Below are 19,036 nucleotides of genomic sequence, written 5' to 3'. Positions count from 1 at the left end.
TCCACCCCAACCCCCCCTGTCTCAAGGCAGGGGCTTTTCCTGAGCAGCTCTCAGAACATCTCTACAATTAGGCAGTCCAATTGTGGAGACTGATTGGCTATGCCAATGTTAGTTTCCAATGCTGGTTTGCTTCAGGAGTAATGACTTCCATTTGGAAATTAATATACTGCTGCAAATGGGCCATAGAATTTCACTCTAGAATATGAGCGAGTCTGGGGCAGATAGTTTTCTATTTTTATTTGAAGAGCTTGCTCTGAGTGCGAATTTCATAATAAAGTCAGGCTACAGTAAAGCTCCACATTTAACTTTTTTTCCCTCAGTGAAGACCTGGAACTCAGGGTTTTCCGATGACCCACTCTTTTATTCATTCTGGTAACTGGCTTCATGGAGGGATTGAGATGGGAGGTGTAAAGACTGATTGCAGTATAAAAATAGAATGGCCTGCATACCCTTAACTTTGCTCTTTTTTTGTATTATGACTTATTGGGTCAGCCTGATTTACAGTGTAATGGGATACTTGCTACACACAGTGTATAGATTTTTCTCTTTGAAAATTAAACAAAAAGCACTATCCTTTGGCGTTAAATGCCTCCGAGACCTAAAAAAAAAAAAAAAAAAGTAAAGGCAAAGGGTGAGGAGTCCGACAACTGTGTTGGTATTAGCTTTAAAACAAGTTGGATTCTAGTTGGGAAACTACAGAACGATTCTAGGGTTTGCATGATAGTCGTCATTCACTAGAAGAAAGAGAAAAAAACAATGACTATCGAGGTTATGTGCGCATTAAAATTTTAACCAATTATTCGGAACCTTTCCACGCAAATGATAAATTGTGTTGATATAGTTCCTTGCGCCTCACTATATAGTGCCTCCAGGCACTGCAATCGATTTATAACAGTCTTTGTTACTATTAAACAGGACAGGGTCAGTCAGTCGGGATCTGAACTTGTGATCTGCACCTCACGGCAGATATTATAGGTAGGGGTGCAACTGTTGTTATGTAATTGGCACCATCGGGTTTCGACGCACTTTTCTCACAATTTACATTTGTGCTTGCAGAGCTTTGAATCACACCATTGAATATATGTGCAAATTCTAATTATTGCATGTGCCACAAGTGTCAAACCTACACGAGTGAACCAATAAATGCAGTAAAAAACCTTCACGTCTCGGTTTGCTGAACGCTTGTTGGCATGTGGTAACATGTATAAGGTGGGACCACAAGGATTAGGAATGAACCCCTCTAGGATGGCCATTGAACTACTGCTTCATCAGAGGCTGTAAAGCGTGAATCCACTTGGCTTGTCTCGCATTCCCTTTCATACACTCGCCAGCCCATACATGTGACTGGACAGAGTAGGAAAACGTTAATTTCACTTCAGCAACTGCTTGTGGCTAGTCTTTGTTCTTGATAACATAGCAAAAATGTTATCGTAACTGGGTACCTTCTGTGCACAACATGGCGAAACGCTAGTGAGTCGGCTGGTTCCCAGCTCAGTCCATAAGCAGTGTCTGTGAAAAGCGCACTTAAAGAAATAGAAATGTAGTGCAGAAACAATGCCCTAAAATGTCCACTGCATAGGTTTCGGAGTAGTTGGTCTCTGCCATATGGAGGGACGATAGAGCCACGATGGAGCCAGCAAAAGGGGAGCCTAGGGGCAGTCTGAAGCCCACAAAGTACATACAACATGTGCGGTCTACATCTGAAACATAAAAGGGGGGGGGGGTTCTCAATTTTTTTTTTTTTTTTTTTTTTAAAGCATACATATTTGGGTGTATGCATATATAAACATGTGTGCGCACATACACAATTATACTTTAAAAGAGAGACATTTGTGTCCAGTCTTTAAAATGGTGCTTGATTACAGATAAATAAGATTTCAAGCAGCAGGGCTGATATTCCTTTTTTTTGAGCAAGAGATTTGAAATGAAATCGCAACTTTAAAAAACGAATTTGACTGGGTTAAAAAAAAAAAAAAACATTTTATATCACCAGCTACTATTTCCTCATAAAACTGAAATTGTGTACCAATTTACACTGGATCAAAAGCAATTTATCAATAAAAAGTTCAAATTTATGAACAGAAAAACAATTTCACAAAACATACTTTTATGGTCTGGCTAGACAACACAACTGTCACCAGACAAATGTGTGCATCACCAAGAGAGATAATTTGGCTCCGCCCACATATCTGGGGTCAGGCTTACACAATTTGAATGGGCATACTTGTGTCCTCCCTGGGAAAGTGTGCTTGTTCTATGCCTTTTGTAGCCCCACCTTAGTTCCGCTCACTGTGCTACAAACATTCTCCAGAAGATCACACAGCTGTTGCACCTTTTTCGTACGTCCACAACTGCTTGTTGCCTCACTCTGCCTCTAAAGCAGCAGGGCTTATTTTAATTGGTGCAGTTGCATTATCCCAAACACTGTGCCTGGTGTGATAATGTCACAACTCACAGCACAACATGAGTCCAGTGTCCTGCATTCTCTCTACAGTGCTGGTACCCAAAGTTTGTCTGTAGCTAGAGCAGTTTCACAGGGTGCTCTGACATCACTCACACACACCTAAGGACAGGAGCACCTGATAGAAGCCTTGGTAGGGGAGGCTAGAATGACCTTCAGCCAAATAGGAGGTAGGGAGTTTAAAAAGGCTCGACATTCCTCAGTTCATTGAGGACAAATAATTTGAGGGTCGCCATTATTATTAGTATAATGCAGAGAGCGGATTTATTTTAAGAAACTACACAGACCTCTGGAAGGCCAGTGTATAAACATAGGTTCGCCATCCAGTTGGCCACTGCCCATCCAAACCGACGCATTGCTATTTTTTGTTAAATGGTAGGTTTGTAGTTCATTTTAATGTCGTGTAATACTCATACTGGTCTTAACTCCGACACAAAGTATGCATTTTCACTGGAGAGATGTTTCCGTTCAGTTTAAACGGCAATAATAAAATATATACCATAAATGTGATAAAAATCCGAGGCATCTTGGCCAAAACACAAGTGCTTCGTCTTTTGTAGTGCTTTATCCTTAGACTTTATTTCTATCTGCACTATCTTTGCCTCTCGAGCTTTGCTTAACCTGCCTTAGGTGCTTTTTAGTGTAACGCTTCGCATGTTTTAAGTGAGATTAGTAAAGTACAAGCTAATCTTTGAATGCCGTTTAAGCTTTCTCTCTTAAGGGACACTTCGTATTTTTGACAGAATGCAAGCCTCTGCTTTTCGTGACAGTCCACTGGAATGTTTGCCCCTGATAAGTGATATCTTCAGCACCCCTTAGGAGGCCTCCAGATAAAGTCTACAAACCTCTGGTTTCCATCGCCAACCTGTGTCTGTGCAACCGTATGGACCGGTGTCTATGAACCTGCCATATCTCTCAGCTTCCCAGCGACAAAGCTAGATGCCTTCTGAAGGTTCGTGGGAATCCTTGTGGGTGGCACGCATCCTCCTCATTAGGCTGAAATTCTTCTGTGCACCGCTGCACTCTAAACCTCTCAAGTGCACCTCTATACCTTACTTTTGGGTTCCAATAAATCTGATTAGACTGCAGAGGGTCCAGAATGCTGCGGCCAGCGCTATCTTTGCCCTCCCCAAATACTACCATGTTTCCAACCTCCTCCATCGCCTACATTGGCTACCCCTTGAACAAAGAGTTTGTTTTAAAGCGCTATGTATCACACATCAGATTCTCACAGGCATCGGCCCAGGAATCCGGAGTGATCTATGCTCCTACTACGTACCCACGAGCGCTGCGCTCTGCCGATTTGCTCCTTGCCAGAATTCCACGAATACGAATGGCCAGATGGGGTGGCCGATGTTTTAAGCGGCTGGCTCCCACTTTATGGAACTCCCTCCCTCTACATATCCATATCAACCCTGATCACCTGACCTTCAGAATGCTGGTAAAGACCTGGCTTTTCTCACTGCTAATTTTTCACCTTGCCTCTTCACTCAGAGGGTCATTAGGATGACAGGCGGACTTAGTCCGCCCGCCATCCTATCGGGACTAGGGACCGCCCACCATAAGGGCGGGGGTCCCATGGGTGGTATTAGGATGCGGCTGCCACGGTGGCGGCTGCATCCTGCATGTATAACATTGTGGCGGGCGGTGCTCTCTGCACCGCCCGCCACAATGCCATAAATGCATATTTGCATACACAATGCGGCAGGCACCGCGCGGTGCCTACCGCATTGTATATGCAAATGCAGGGGGGCACCACAGGTACCCCCGTGTGCACCCTCACCCCTCCTTCACTTTGGGGGCCCACAGAGAGCCCCCAAAGTGTAGACCGCATGCCTTTCCAAAGGCATTGAAAAATGCCCATCATAATATGGCTGGCGGTGTCTGATAGACACTGCCACCATATTATTCCTTTTCCGCCCCGGCCGCAAGGCGACCGGATCGGAAAAGCGGCGGACGGTCTTTCCGTCCGCCGAGGTACCCCCGCCATAATATGGCAGGGGGGGAGAAGAGTGTGTATGTCGGGCGGATTGCCCCCGCCAGGCTGGCGGTGGCTACCGCCAGCCTGGCAGGGGCGATCCGCCGGACATCATAATGGGCCTCTCGGTGTTCTGCCTCAGCGCTTTGACGCCTTGATGCTGGGGCAGCCATGCGCTATATAATGTTTTTAGCAGTTAACATCTCTGCTGCACACATCTGTGCTGTCTACTTGTCTAATATGTACCCATCCTGCTCTACACTACAGAAACTCCTCTGCTCCAAACGTCTCCTTGGTCAGCTCCTGTACATGCTTCACCTCTGTTACTTGTCACATTGCACTTATCCTGCTTAGAGCTGGGCTTTAGACTTTTGGTTCTTAACTTTTTGACTTCTGGGGAACCTCACTTAATCAGTACTGGAACCAGCGGACCCCAAGGAATCATTATTGGAATCTGGAGACCCCCAAATGAGCAGGGCCAGACTGGCTGTACCGGGCTTTTCCCTAGGAGACTGCCAATGTGTGGGGCCGGTTTTGATACGGGGGGGGGGGGGGGAAGTTATGCAGCACTGCTGCTATAACAGCTCCAATAACAAAATCAGCAGGTCAGCATATTCCGCTCAGCACTCATTTTCATTTCTAGCCTCCCTGTGGTTTGAAATAGGTTATGGTTTCAAAAGCACAGACTTCCTTGTATATCCAGCGGTTTCCATCAACAATAAAAGTGTCACAATATCTCTAGTGATTAATATTCCTTCTGGAGAGGGATTGGAGTTTTGTCTAGTGGCAATTTTGGAAAATCTAAGGTAGCGCAGAGGGTTAACGTGCCAGCTGCAAAAAACATGCATCAAGTAGATGATGGTATGTGCATAGCTAAGAGGGTTACTGTTTTTTTTTTTTTTTACAGAGATCCTATTATTATTGAGAGATCCTATTATTATTGAGACATCCCTCAAAAAATCCATCTATTCCAATATATTAACCTAGCAGCATTTGCCGAGGTTTTGAGATGTACAAAGGTCAAGATCCAAACACGCCATTAAAATGTGCACCAGATCACTAAGTCTACCGTAATAAATTGTTTATTGCAGCCGTGATTTTCAGTGCTGTAGGCTACAAGCCCTTCAAGGATGTTCATGAAAAATACAGACAAGAAAATCACACTGCTGCTGGACCTGTAAACCGGCTAGTGGAGACAGTGGGAAGAGATGTCAGTTTTCTGAGGCAACGAGGCTACTCTGGTGTTCTATTAAATGATGAAAGAACCTTCGTGGATGGCTGGTAAACTACACGACAAACAAATGCATCAGTGCGGCAATCCCAGCTATAGTTGAATCCAAACAGTTCTCCTCCTGAATACTACAGATGCCATGAATTCACAAACACATGCAACAACAAAATTCAGTTTTACAACACATACATCCCGGTGAAACAGAAGTCAATGCCGCAATAGATGTCAATCTAGAACCATTAAACCTTTGTGTTACTAAATCCTCCAACATTATCCTGCTTGTAAAAATGTAAAAGAATAGGACAATTCAAAAGAAGTACTTGCAAATCCAACAGGTCTGGCATGAATGTGCTAACACATGCAAATACTGACATACACAACTGTGCACAGCCTATGTGTGACGTGTCTCTCTAAAACCTGGCGCTTTGTGTACATCTTGTGTCTGTGCCCTATTTTTATTCACAAACATGTGTTAATGCACACCAGAATCACTGCAAGCCTGGAAACAAATTATGCGGTTGGGGAATAAAAAAAAAAAATTAAAAAAGGAGCGCAGAAAATGGAGCAACTGAGAGACAGACTGCAAAGAGATGTGTCACAAATAGTCTGCAATGATAATATTGCACAAACACATAGCCATACTTGTTGGGATTGCCAATGCTTGTTTACTATAAATCATTTAAGAGTTTAACAGGCAGAAGTGCATTTGTGTGACTGTGAAGAATGGTTATTTTTAAAACATAACAAGCGCCTCCGTTTTCATGAATAAAAATAGATTGATGACATGAATAGGCTTTTTCAAAGGTTAAACTAAAGCATCCATTTTACAATGCAGGTGGTGAAACTATCTTCTCTTTTGGTGAGAGGAAAATTGGTGTATAATGCCCACAAATGCATAGTGTGGAACAGAGGCCTTTTTTTTTTTTAGAAAAAGGAAACAAACATTGGTGAAAAACTGGAATAATCTGATTATCTCTAACAAAATGTATAGTAACACAGTAGATATTACATTTCACCTTCTCCAATTTGACCATATGGAGAACAATTCAATTGCTTTTTATCGGATAGCTTTACATCCTTGAAACGTTATGTGGGCAGCATTAAATTGAAAGATAGTAGCAGAATGTTAATGTAATTAAACAACAGAGGTGTAGAACGAAACAAAGGGAAGGCCACCCTTTCTTTTTATTATAAGGCCACTATATTTTGCAGAAGTGGAGGGCCTAAATATGCCACATGGCAACACTCAATTATGGTGGGTTTATTTTAATACAAGATCCGTCTCCAATTGAATTTCCGTCCTTTAGGCCGGCTAGCCTTCAAGCAGAGCAGTGAATCCAGACACTGACCGCACCAAACCCACTGTGCTTATGCTGGTCTTCGCCACTGTGCTTTGTTTTATTGATATCCCCTTCAGTGTATGGAAGCAAACCCTAGACATTACATTTGCACCACAGCTCACTTTTAGCTGCACCTTGCAGGCAGCAATTTCAAAAACCTCACTCCTGCAGACATACCTCCAGAAATGAATCCCTAATTTTAACCAGTAACGCTCTTATGTTTTCATATAACATACCCATAAAGTCTCTCAATATTACGTTTTTCTTGAGTCATGCAGTGGTATAACTTGTATCAACATGTCACGCCTACTCGTGAGAGTTTTTTTTTAGGGATCCAGAGTGTTGCATTTTTTTTAAAATAATTTTTTTCTGAATTGCGAGGCATGCATGTGGCTCGAAACCGCTTATTAATGTGTTTTCACTGTTCATGTGTGATCACGTGTTTCACAAACACAAAGCTACAGGATCCTGAGTCTTATAGTGATTACCAACAATTTTTCCCAGAGGAGTGAATCATGTTCTATCCTTCTTGGTTGTGCTGCTATTCCCAGAAGGTATTACAGCAAACAAATGATGGACGGAATGCTGACAATGCAAACATTCTCCCCCAGTCAAAAGATCTGGGTTAAATCCATCGTTCTTTTGCCCACAATGTCACCCCAGCAATATGCAAATCAGTCTTGACCCTGTGCCCCATGGGAACTCAATCCGAGAAAACAACTCTGAGGATTCTCAAGAAGCTACTCAGCGATCAATGCTGGAGGCAATTCATCAGGAGATTATCGCACATTGGGAAGAGACTAGACAGGATAGTCTGAAAGCACAAGCAGCCATGAGGAAAATGAAGACTGGTTAGGAAGCTGTCCAAGGCTACCGTGAATGTTGGGGATAGAGTCTCAAACTTAGAGGAAAGAGTGGTTGCCACCGAGAATGAGGTCACACAAGCCGTTGCCAAGGTGGAATCTTTTGGAGCCCGAGCACAAGATGTCCAGTGGAAGCTGGAAGATTTGGAGAACAGGTTGAGGAGAAATAATCTTAGAGTCCTTGGCATTCCGGAAGGTAGGGAAGGCAGCGATGTCAAAGCCTATATAATAAAATTATTTGAAAAAGCTTTCCCGGAACTGGACAGCTAGAACTGGGCCCTAGAAATTCAGAGGGTACATCGGACTCCATTTAGGGTACGCCAGAACATGAAAGAAGGCGATAAGCCTAGAGCAATTTTGGTATTTTTTGGGAACTTTATGCTGAGACAAGCGGTGGCTGAGAAAGCAAGACCGGATGCCAGGAGAACAGGAGAGGGGGTTACTTTTTTTGTTAGACCTGACTTCTGTCACTCCACAGTGGAGCGACGATGGAGGCTACGACAATTAATTAGACCCTTCCAGGAAAAAAAATCCAGATTTACCTTATAAATCCGGCTCAGCTCAAAGTAATTTATTTGGGCAAAACAATGTACTTTTCCTCAGAGGTTAAAGCCCAAGAGTTCCTTGATTCTGTATAACTGTATTATTAAGGGACCATAAGTGAAAGAGGCATTCCAACTATATGTCTTTGTAATTTGGGTGTTGTGTGGTGGAGGAAGTGCTTGCGAGGTAGAAATCTCAGGTTAAGTATGGGTCTGAGTGGAGTGTTAAGTTTAGTTATGGTAAAATAGGTAGAAAACTGATATAAATCACGTAAATACTTAGGTTTTTGTTCTATGGGCTTCTGTGGGTTTCTGAGTTATACACAAGTAAGCTGGTTTATTGAGTCGATTTGCTGTGCTGCACCCATCACATGCACAGACTTTGTCTGCGCGCCTTGCCGGGGAGAGGGCGGGGGGGGTCCAATAAGGTGGGTGGGGCAGGGGAGGAAGAGTGGAGGGTGAGGGGGGGAGAAAACAAAACATTGGAGAGGTCGTACTGGTAGAGCGTTCATAAATGTGAAAGTAAATTTGAAACAAAGGATATGGTTCCTTTATGTATGCATTAGTAACTTGGATAGGTTGATGAGTTGGCAATGTTTGAAATCCAGGTATGTCTAAGTTAAGGATTGGATCTCTTAATATAGGAGGATTAAATGATTGGAAAAAGAGGGGGAAGTTTGAACAATATCTTAATCTGCTGAGTTTAGACATAATAGGTCTACAAGAGACCCATCTATCCTGGAAGAAAAAACATTGGTTACATTTTAAAGGTTATGAACTGCTGTCATGCTCATCCCAGACCTCCATGATAAGAGGGGTGGCCATAATTGGTAAAGTCGGGCTAGGGGGGGCCAAAAGGTTTAAGGCAGATCCATTGGGCAGATGGGCCATATGTGAAATGAATTTGGGTATTACTATCTGCTCTGTATACGGGTCTAATACAGATGAGCCTGAGGTCTTTAGGCGGATTGAAAATGAATTAATTGATTGGCCAACTCCCATAGTATTATGTGGGGATTTTAACATCTCAGCTAATTTCTCGGATGATAGACCCTACGTAGGTAGGAAGCCGAGGGTGTTCAGAGCAATAACATCAATGATGCAGTCACATGGTTTAGCGGATGTCTGGGGAAATGTAGTGATAGGCGACCCAGGGTTTACTTACTTTTCAAATCCCTTCAATAAATACTCGAAACTGGATTACTTCATGATCGACTACCCAGTTAAATAGTGTCCAAATAATTAAGCTTCCTAAAGTTCTGTCAGATCACAATCCTCTAGTCTTAACCATGGATGTTAATAAACCATATAAAGCCCCTAGGCCTTGGACCTTTGATAAAAAACTATTAGCAGATATGGATTATATTAAACATATGAAAACATGGTCCCAGGCCTTTTTTGACGCTAATAGGTACAGCTCATCTAGGGGAGTGGTTTGGGACAGCTTTAAGGCAGGACTAAGAGGTGAGACCATAAGCTATACTACTCGGGTTTGGAAAAAGATCAACCGGGAAAAGGAAGTATTGATGGGAAAGTTGAATGTGGCCGAGACACACCATAGACAAGATATAATTCTAGGGGTTCAATCTGTCGAGAGTCTACAAAGAGTTAATTCCTTAAAAGCAGAGATCCAGAAACAGCTAGCTATAAAGGCGGCAGCTAATTACCAGTCGCATAGATCAAGGCTCTATGAAACAGGGGAGCAAGCAGGAAGAGCACTGGCATTACGAGTCAGGCAGGTGGCTTCTAAGAACATAGTGACACAAATTGAATATGAGGGCCAAACATATGATAAATCAGGTGAAATTTTGGAGGCCTTCAGGAAATTTTATCAAGAACTGTATCAGGAGGAGGCGGGTGCAGAGGTTCCAAATACAAGCTGGCTAGACATGGGTAGCAAGTTAAACAGGCCCATACCGATTCTTTGGAACAAGATATCACCATGTCTGAGGTATTAGAAGCCCTGCAGGATCTGGCAAGCGGGAAGGCTGCGGGCCCGGATGCTATACCGCTGGAGGTGTACAAAAGTTTAAGAGATGAAACAACACCATTGCTTTTAGATTTGTTCAAGGGCGTTATGAATACAGGCATAATACCCAAGTCCTGGCAAGAAACCAATATAGTGATCTTCCACAAAAAAGGAAAACCAAAGACTAACCCTGGTTCCTATAGACCAATATCCTTGATCAATAGTCCTAACAAGCTGTATGCAAAAATCATGGCCGTACGCATGGGGAGGATCATTGCGTCCTTGGTTTCCCCCTGGCAGCATGGGTTCATCCCAGGTAGGGGTACCACCGACCACATTAGGAGAGCTATTACCCTATTTGACATCGGCGCTGCTAGAGGGGGGGGGGGGGGAGGTCGCAATGATCCCTCGACGCGGAGAAGGCATTTGATCGCGTCAGATGGGGCTTTCTATGGAAGGTCCTGGAGGCAAGGGGGTTTGGCCCTAGATTCTGCCAAGCTATCCGGGCTATGTACTCATCACCTATGGCAAGAATCCAACTAATGGGGGTAAGATCTGGCAAGATCAACATAACAAGGGGTACGAGACAGGGCTGTCCATGTTCACCAATCCTGTTTGCGCTTTATATAGATCCTTTAATTATACAAATAATGAATAGTGTGGCCATTAAACCAGTAGTCACTAATGGATATCAGACCAAACTTCTCGCATACGCGGATGACCTTGCAGTTATCACCAAAGACCCGGAGTCAGCTATGAGGGAAGTAGTTAATATAACCGGGCGGTTTGGAGGTGTGTCGGGCTACCGATTAAATGTGGACAAAACTCTAGTATTATGTTCCAAAAAAATTGCTAAACAGGATGTTAGATATGTGGACTCTGTAATCTATTTGGGCATAATAATAAATGCAGAACCTGGGAAAATAATCAATGATAATTTCACACCACTTATGCATACTATGGAAACAGATTTAAAAAGAATGGATTCACTTCAGCTGTCGTTAATTGGGAGGGCTAACGTTATAAGAATGACAATGTTTCCCAAGGTTCTTTACAAGTTAAGGTCAATTCCATTTAAAATTGATGAGCAGGTTATTAAGCAGATTGAGGCCATATTTATGAAATTCCTGTGGCAGTATGGCAAAATAAGGCGATCAAATAGATACATGTCAATGCCACAAGATAGAGGAGGGTTAGGACTCCCTGATTTAAAGAGTTATCATCTTGCATGTCTTCTCACAGATATGGCAATCCTATTTCATCCAGGGGGCCCAACCCTCAGACAGGCAGGGATACCATCAATTTTTCAGCTACTACTGGGTTGTGAAGCGGTAGGGGTGTTATTGAGGAGAACCCAGAGGAGTTATTATAAGAAATTTGGGTATAAGATGCTTGAAGATGTATGGCATATGTGGGTAATTGTTAAAAAAATCCTAGCTATACCCAGTCATCATATCACACCTCTCTGGAATTCAACACTATTTCCAAATCTTAGCAGGGATGGATCATGGCGCCACTGGGAGAGTTAGGGCATTGTCACGCTGGGGCAAATAATGAACAGGGACGATTATAGATCACTAGAAGAACTTACGCAGATTTATTCGCTACAAGGTTATCAAGAGTTTAAATACCTGCAGCTTGTCAACAGAATCAAATCAATAAGGCCACGTATCATTTTGAGAAGGAGATGTGAACTATTGGAGTATTTGAAGTCGGGAGGTCATAGAATTAAGGATATATATAAAATATTTATTGAAGCATCAATGGATGATATGGGTAAAATGGAATCAGCCTGGTCCATAAAATTGGGGGATCCAGAAGTGGATCTTGATAAGGCCCTAGCGATGGATAAACGATTTCTGCGCTCCTCGAATCTCAGGGCCCAACACTATAAAACTTTATTCAATCTATACTACACGCCGGCAAAATTATTCTCTTGGGGGAAAATGGCTGATAGCAATTGTCCCAGGTGTGAAAATGGTCCAGCTGATATTATACACATGTTCTATGGCTGTGAAAAATTAAAAACTACTAAAACTGAAATAGAGCGGTTTTTAGAGGGGCTGCTAGATGTTAAAATTAATCTATCCCCAACCCTGATAATAACTGGATGTGATGTGAAACTAAATATGCGTATTGAGATTGAGGCTTTAGTTTTTATCTTTGTAGCAATTTTTAGGATTTTAATCAGTGCAGCTTGGAAGGATACAGAAGCACCTACGTTTCAAATGTGGATGTGTAGAATGTTGGGTATACATAACATTGAGGAAGCACTTTATGAACTAAAGGGAGCCAGGACAAGGGAAATGGGCATGCGACTCTGGGCTCCAGTAGCTGCCTGGAGAGCAGCAAGAGTCTAAAATGTTACAGTGGTACAGTAGCTATTCAATCTGCCTATTATCTTTTTATGGATGGTATGTCTTTTGTATTTATGTATTTATGATGGGAAAGAATTGGCTTTTACTATGTATCTGGAATATATTTTGTATGAACTCTCAATAAAAATAAAATAAAAAAGGGAACAGTCCGGACAGAACTGCCAGGCCAGGTACTACTTGGACCGAAAACAAGCATCCTGGGACCGGTTTTAGAGTAGGTCACCCTTCTTCAGCCAGGCAAGCTTGAATCCAGAGGCACAGTGAGTAAGGGATCCACGTCTAGGCATACCCTTCCCCACTTAGGGCGAAAAGTATTAAAGCAAACAAATGATGGACGGAATGCGGACAATGCAAACATTCTCCCCCAGTCAAAAGATCTTTTATATTCCATCGTTCTTTTAACCTGGCTGATGAGGGCTGAAAGCCCGAAACTGGTCCTAGGATGCTTGTTTCCAGTCCGGTGAGGACCAGACCTGGCAGGTCAGACTGGACTGTTCCCATTGGGTGCAGGGTCAAGACTGATTTGCATATGGCTGGGTCCAAACTGGAATGGCATGGTGAGCAAAATCAAACGAGGGATTTAGGCCCAGATCTCTTTACTAGGGTGAATGTATGACATTGTTCTGCATTCTGTCCATCAATTGTTCTTTTTGCTATTCCCATAAGGCGAGAGGTCTGCTCTCATTCTCTACACATTGCCCCATGATTAATTTCATGGGCCATGTTCAGTGGTTTGCGAACCTCACAGGGATAAATTACAGGGGAAAATATCTTCCTTAACCAAGCAAATAGAAGCGTTCAAATTTCTAGCCATCAAAACTGGACCATAGGCCTCAAAGAAGGTCAAAGAATTAGATTGATTTGGTCTTCAGAAATGTATTTCATGAGCTGGTTTACAAAAAGGCATCTTTATTGATACCCTGTGCTCCGGGAATTAGGAAATTTAGCATTTAAAAATACTCAATCACTGAACAGAGCCGCACAAAATCACAAAACATCCATTGCTGGCCAAGTTTTCTCATCATCCAATGTTTCGTGTAGTCGTCAAAGATAAGCAGTTATTGCTCTATTAATCAATGTGGGGAATTCAGCCACCTCTCTTTTTGACACACTATTAACTTTGCGTCACCGGACGAAATCACCAAAATCAATTCAATTGTGAAATGGACTAAATTTGTACAAAATGTCATGAAGATCCGTGAAAAAGAATTAATGAAATGCAAAAAAAAGACATTTAATATGAAATAGACATAGCATCACTTTCATTGCCAGCTAAGAAAATGTAAATAACCACTCCCCCTAAAACTCTCATGACATCTCCTAGATCATCTTTTATACCTTGATACGTTCCAGGAGGGTATGGTTGATATCCTTGGGGAACTTGGCCACCTGGGTAATATTGTCCTCCGGGCCCATAATTGGGAACACCTGATGCTTTATCACCTGCAAAAGAGGAAAAATATGTTTTTGGTATATTAATTGCTAATAAGTTGTATCATGAACTTTTCCTTTCATAATTGTGTGAAAACGCAGTGTTAATCCCTACAAAAATGTGCAAAACGGATTACATTCGGATACATTATGTGCACCTATCCTGTGTGCTAAAATCTCACTTCTTAAAATGTATCCTTTCTTAATATGGACAACTATGTGATAATCTCAGAGTTGTGGGACTGGGTCAATCAATAAGGATTTATATGCACCTGCATACCCGATAGGGTATGCAGGTGCTTGCAGGCCCCAGGTGCTTGCAGGCCCCAGAGGCTTATTTCGAACAGCCAGGTCTTGAGGGCCATTCGGAATTCCGGTGATGGTGCAGAAGTGCCTGAAGAGGTTGTTCCAGGTATCTACTGCAATGTGCGAGAAGGAACTTCTACTTCAGTAGATGCAGGGAGAATGGGCAAGTGAAAAGGAGGGAGAGTGTAGTCTTATTGATGGTGGTTGGAAGTTCAGGCTGTGGTAATGTAGGCAGGTCCTTGGTTGAATAGAGCCGTGTGTGTGGGTGAGCAACTTGAATTTGCGTCTCTTCTGTATGGGGAACCAGTGGAGTTTCCAAAGTTGGAGTGTGATGTGGGTTCATCATGGAAGGCTGAGTAGGAGTCTGGCTGTGGTGTTCTGTATGGTATGAAGTCCCTGTAGAAGGTGTATGGCTATTCTAACAGAGAGCATTGCCGTAGCCCAGTTGGCTGGTGATAAGGGCTTGTGTCACTTGTGTAGGACTAGCCACTTGAAGATCTTACATAGCATGAGCAGAGTGTGGTAGCAGGCAGAGGAGGCAGCATTAATCTGCGATTTCAAGGTGAGCTTGTTGTCAATCATAATTATGAGGTTTCTAATGTGGTTGGAGGGAGTGGGTGTGGGTCCCAGGTCTGATGGCCATCAGGAGTCGTACCATGTGTTGCTGCTGTTGCCGAAGATCAGTACTTTCATCTTGTCTGTGTACAGCTGCAGGCAGTTCTTAATCCAGTTGACAAAGTTTGCCATGCATCTGGGGAAGTCGTCTCTAGTGTGGTGGGGTCGTTGGTGAGTGAGAGGATGAGTTGGGTGTTGTCTGCATAGGAAAATATGTTGAGATCTGGGATCTGACAATGTTGGCCAGTGGTGTCATATATGCATTAAAGAGTATGGAGCTGAGGGATGAGCCCTGGGGGACACCGCAGGTGATCTCCTTTGGTTGAGCGGTGAAAGCTGGGAGGTGAATCCTCTGGGTTCTTCCGGTGAGGATGGAGGTGATCAACCTGAGCGTATCCCTTGGATGCCGACATGGTGGAGTATTTTAATCAATGTGTGATGGGAAACTGTGCCAAAGGCTGCAGAGATGGTCTAGGATGATCAAAGCTGCTGTTTCTCAGGTCAAGGAGGATTAAATGTTGTCAGTGGCTACGATCAGGGTGGTGTCAGTGCTGTGATTGCTGCAGAAGCAGGATTGGGAGGTGTTGAGGAGCTGGTTCTGTTCCAAGTGTGTCATGAGTTGATTGTTGATCTTTTCCAGTACCTTTCCTGGGAATGGAATCAGGGAGATTGGCTGGTAGTTTGAGTTTGCTGGGGTCGGCAGGGGGCTCTTTGAATAGTGGTCTTATTTTGGTGTGTTTTCAGGCATCCGGAAATGTTGCAGTAGGGAGAGGGGTTGACCTGGTCAATCCTTTGCTTCTTGAGGTTGAGGTTGAAGATGTGATGTGGGCATGAGTATGTGGGAGCTCCCGAGTGGATGGATTTCATGGTGGAGGTGGTGTCCTGGATGGAGAGGATGTTCCAGGTGCTACGTGTGTAGTTTGTGTGGCTTACACTGGTGGCCTATTTGTTGTAGAAGTCCGTAGGTGTGGGTTGGGGTTCGAAGTGTCTGTATATCGTTGCGATCTTGTTGTATAAGAAGTGGTGAGGAGGATGTCACACAGCCCCCGTGAGGTTTTTGCTGGCAGCCGGGTTGGAGAATTCTTTAATTATGTTGAAAGGTTTGCCTGGTGTTGTTGCCGCTGATTTTGATGCATGCAGCAGGTTAATTAAGGAAGCTTATGATGAAGAGTACATGAACTACTGACTAAGTAATCATTGTTGCCCAAAGCGTATAGGAGGAAAACTGCTAATTAGTTTGATAGGAAAAAGAAGACAGGAGGGCTTGAAGAAATGTCCATGTATTGTATATTAAAACTGGGCTTTTGCCGAAGATAATGGGTCTCTGGAAAGGTTTCTTATCCCTTCAGGAATATCTGCCAAACTTCCTGGCTTCAAATCCCAGGAGGAAGTGTGCCAGCTGCCTTTACAGAAAAAGGAGGACATTATTTCTAATTTTGTTGGATTGAAGCAAATATCAAAAGCTACAGTAACATGGCACCTAAATTCTACCCGGTGTGTTGGGTAGGTCGAGAGGAACGACGCCTGGAGACGAAACTCCAGCATACATAGGAGTCAAGCCCTGTGTTGACCATGGGGTACTGTTGATGCCTGGGCATTTTATTAACTTGGGCATAACCAGGTTACCACAGGTATTACACTTTGATTAAAATACCCAGTCTTCTTTTGCAAAACTGAGTTACCAAAAGATTATTAAGTGTAGATAGTCTTCATTTCTTTTCGGTCCTGAAGAATCGCGAGTTAATGCACATTACGCGAGAGACAGGTTGACCTCTGTTGAATAAGACACAGACACTCTACTTCGAGACATTACACTCGGATGAGTGCTGTGCTCACTGTTTTTACTTAGGACAGGAGACCCCCAGAATAAAATTGTTCCACACGAGGTACTCACAGTTCTACTTTTTAAACCACATCTGCACATCTCTGGCCCCATACGCCCCACTTCACCATACAGCTGTTGTATAAAAGATTTCTGAAAGTGCCCCTTTTCAAGGTGAGCCCATTGGGTATTGCACTGCCAAACCAACGTGGAGCAGCCCATATGATGGAGCATGACACCCGAGAGGGTGTGTGAGGGCATTAAAAGCCAGTAATTTGATTTTCCAACTATAGACCCTATGTAGGCTTTACCTGGACACAGCTTTTCCTTGACTCTGCAATTTTAACTTTGAGGAACAGCATAACAACACTTGCTTGACACCTAAATTCTCCTCTCAGAATGGACTTTGTCAGTGTGAGCCTTGGCTCCAGACACCACAAGGGGGTGTAGCCAGCATTGTGGAAGGCAGGCACAGTCCTATTAAGGTACAGGTGCTACTCCTCCGACCACTCCAAATGTAGATAAGGCCTATTCAGGCTAGTGCAGACTCATCCAGACTCCTGGAGGCACTGCACCTCCCCAGCCCCGGTCACTCCAAAGCCAGTCAGTCAAAATTCTTTATTTCGATTAATAAAAATAATAAAAAGCAGCAACAATACATACATACAAAATGCGGGAGATAAGATATTATGCACAAAGTAAATAATTGTGCAAGCATTTGCAAACATTCATATATATACACATTATTTACAAATCATATAAGATAGGTAGTGATAACAATGTTCACTCCAAATTTAAAAAGCCACTCTAAAGTTTCAAATAAAATCAGAAATGCATCAAGTGTATGGACATAAAATATAGCGAGGTACCCCCTTCTCCTCCTACTATACATGAAGCATACAGGTATTACAGTTTTTTTATTAATCCTCACAGCTGCCGCCAAGAAGCTTGCCACACTAAAAATAGTGCGCACACTACCCAGTAATTGCAGATGTAAGAGTGCTGGTCTTACTTGCACAAAGGGTGCCTCTCGTAAAATGGGGTATAACATTTTTTTACGTGCATTGGAAAACTTTTCGCAAAACAAAATTAGGTGGAGGGTATCTTGTGTTGAAAAATTGTCGCAGGAGCATGGTGGCGATTCTTCCGGTTTACCCCATTTCGGAAAGAATCCTAAGTTCAGATGTATTAAATTGAACCTGAATCTTGTCAACAAGAAGCGATAAAAAGGCTTTGTAACAATCTTCAGATAGGGGTCAATTGAAGGGGAAGTCTGTAAAAGATAAATACTTCTAGCACCCAATTTTCTAAGCTCCTCCTCTTCCCCGTCTGCCTCCAACATCAACCTAAAATTATGTTTGATCCAGTCCACATCCTCTTTCCTAATAACCTCTGGAGCTGTATATAGTTCAGGGCGACCCAGTCTGGCACACACCGCTCTAACGTATGCCAGCCATGGTATGCCATTTGCCTTGTCGAGGGCTAAGCAATCTTTAAGGATAAGGTGGTTAAGGGTGATATCCTCATTAAGCCATGTCTTCCCCCAACAAATTAGGGGGGCTACTTTTAGGTGGTCCGTAATGTAGCCTAGACCCAATTCAGAGTGGATGGACAGAGTCGGGGCAGACTGAGGAACCACCAACAACGATCTAAGAAATCTGTTCTCCGTGAGTTGAATTTTACCCACAGTGGCATATCCCCATATCGAGGCCCCATACGATGCAATCGCGCAACATTTGGCCTTATATATTTTAAGTATGGCCTCCATAGGCCTAGCTCCCAGTCATTTAGCAAAGCTGAGAAGGGCGGATGTAGATCTTATGACAGCATTGCTCTTTTGTTTCTGCTGGGGGCCCCAATTACCCTTCTCATCAAACAACACTCCAAGGTAGGTAAAAGCCGGTACCCTGGAGAGTTGATTTCCCAAACATCTAAACGTGTTTACCTTCCTAATCTTCCTTCGGCCTCCAGCAATCATAACATGAGATTTACTGCTGTTAACTTTTAGGTCTAATGACTCCATAAAGGCGCCGAAGTTATCCAGCAGCCTCTGTAGGCCTAGGCCTGTGCGAGCGATAAGTACAGCATCGTCCGCGTACA

The 19,036-nt window shown here is 43.2% G+C and overlaps 1 protein-coding gene across 2 annotated transcripts in view; it reads right to left on the bottom strand.

The window, feature by feature from the left end:
• Positions 1-19,036, bottom strand: part of LOC144792904 (phospholipid scramblase 1-like) — a 353,744-nt gene that overhangs the window by 203,850 nt on the left and 130,858 nt on the right. For both annotated transcript variants that reach the window (XM_078668108.1, XM_078668109.1), the window contains one exon: positions 14,101-14,205. In XM_078668108.1, coding sequence (XP_078524234.1) covers positions 14,101-14,205 — 105 coding nt within the window. The remainder of the gene's footprint in view (positions 1-14,100; positions 14,206-19,036) is intronic.

This window comes from Lissotriton helveticus, chromosome 11 (assembly GCF_964261635.1).
Source record: "Lissotriton helveticus chromosome 11, aLisHel1.1, whole genome shotgun sequence".
In the NCBI taxonomy this organism is placed as follows: domain Eukaryota; kingdom Metazoa; phylum Chordata; class Amphibia; order Caudata; family Salamandridae; genus Lissotriton; species Lissotriton helveticus.
Note: the sequence above shows the minus strand (reverse complement) of the source record. Positions and strands in the feature narration are given on the sequence as shown.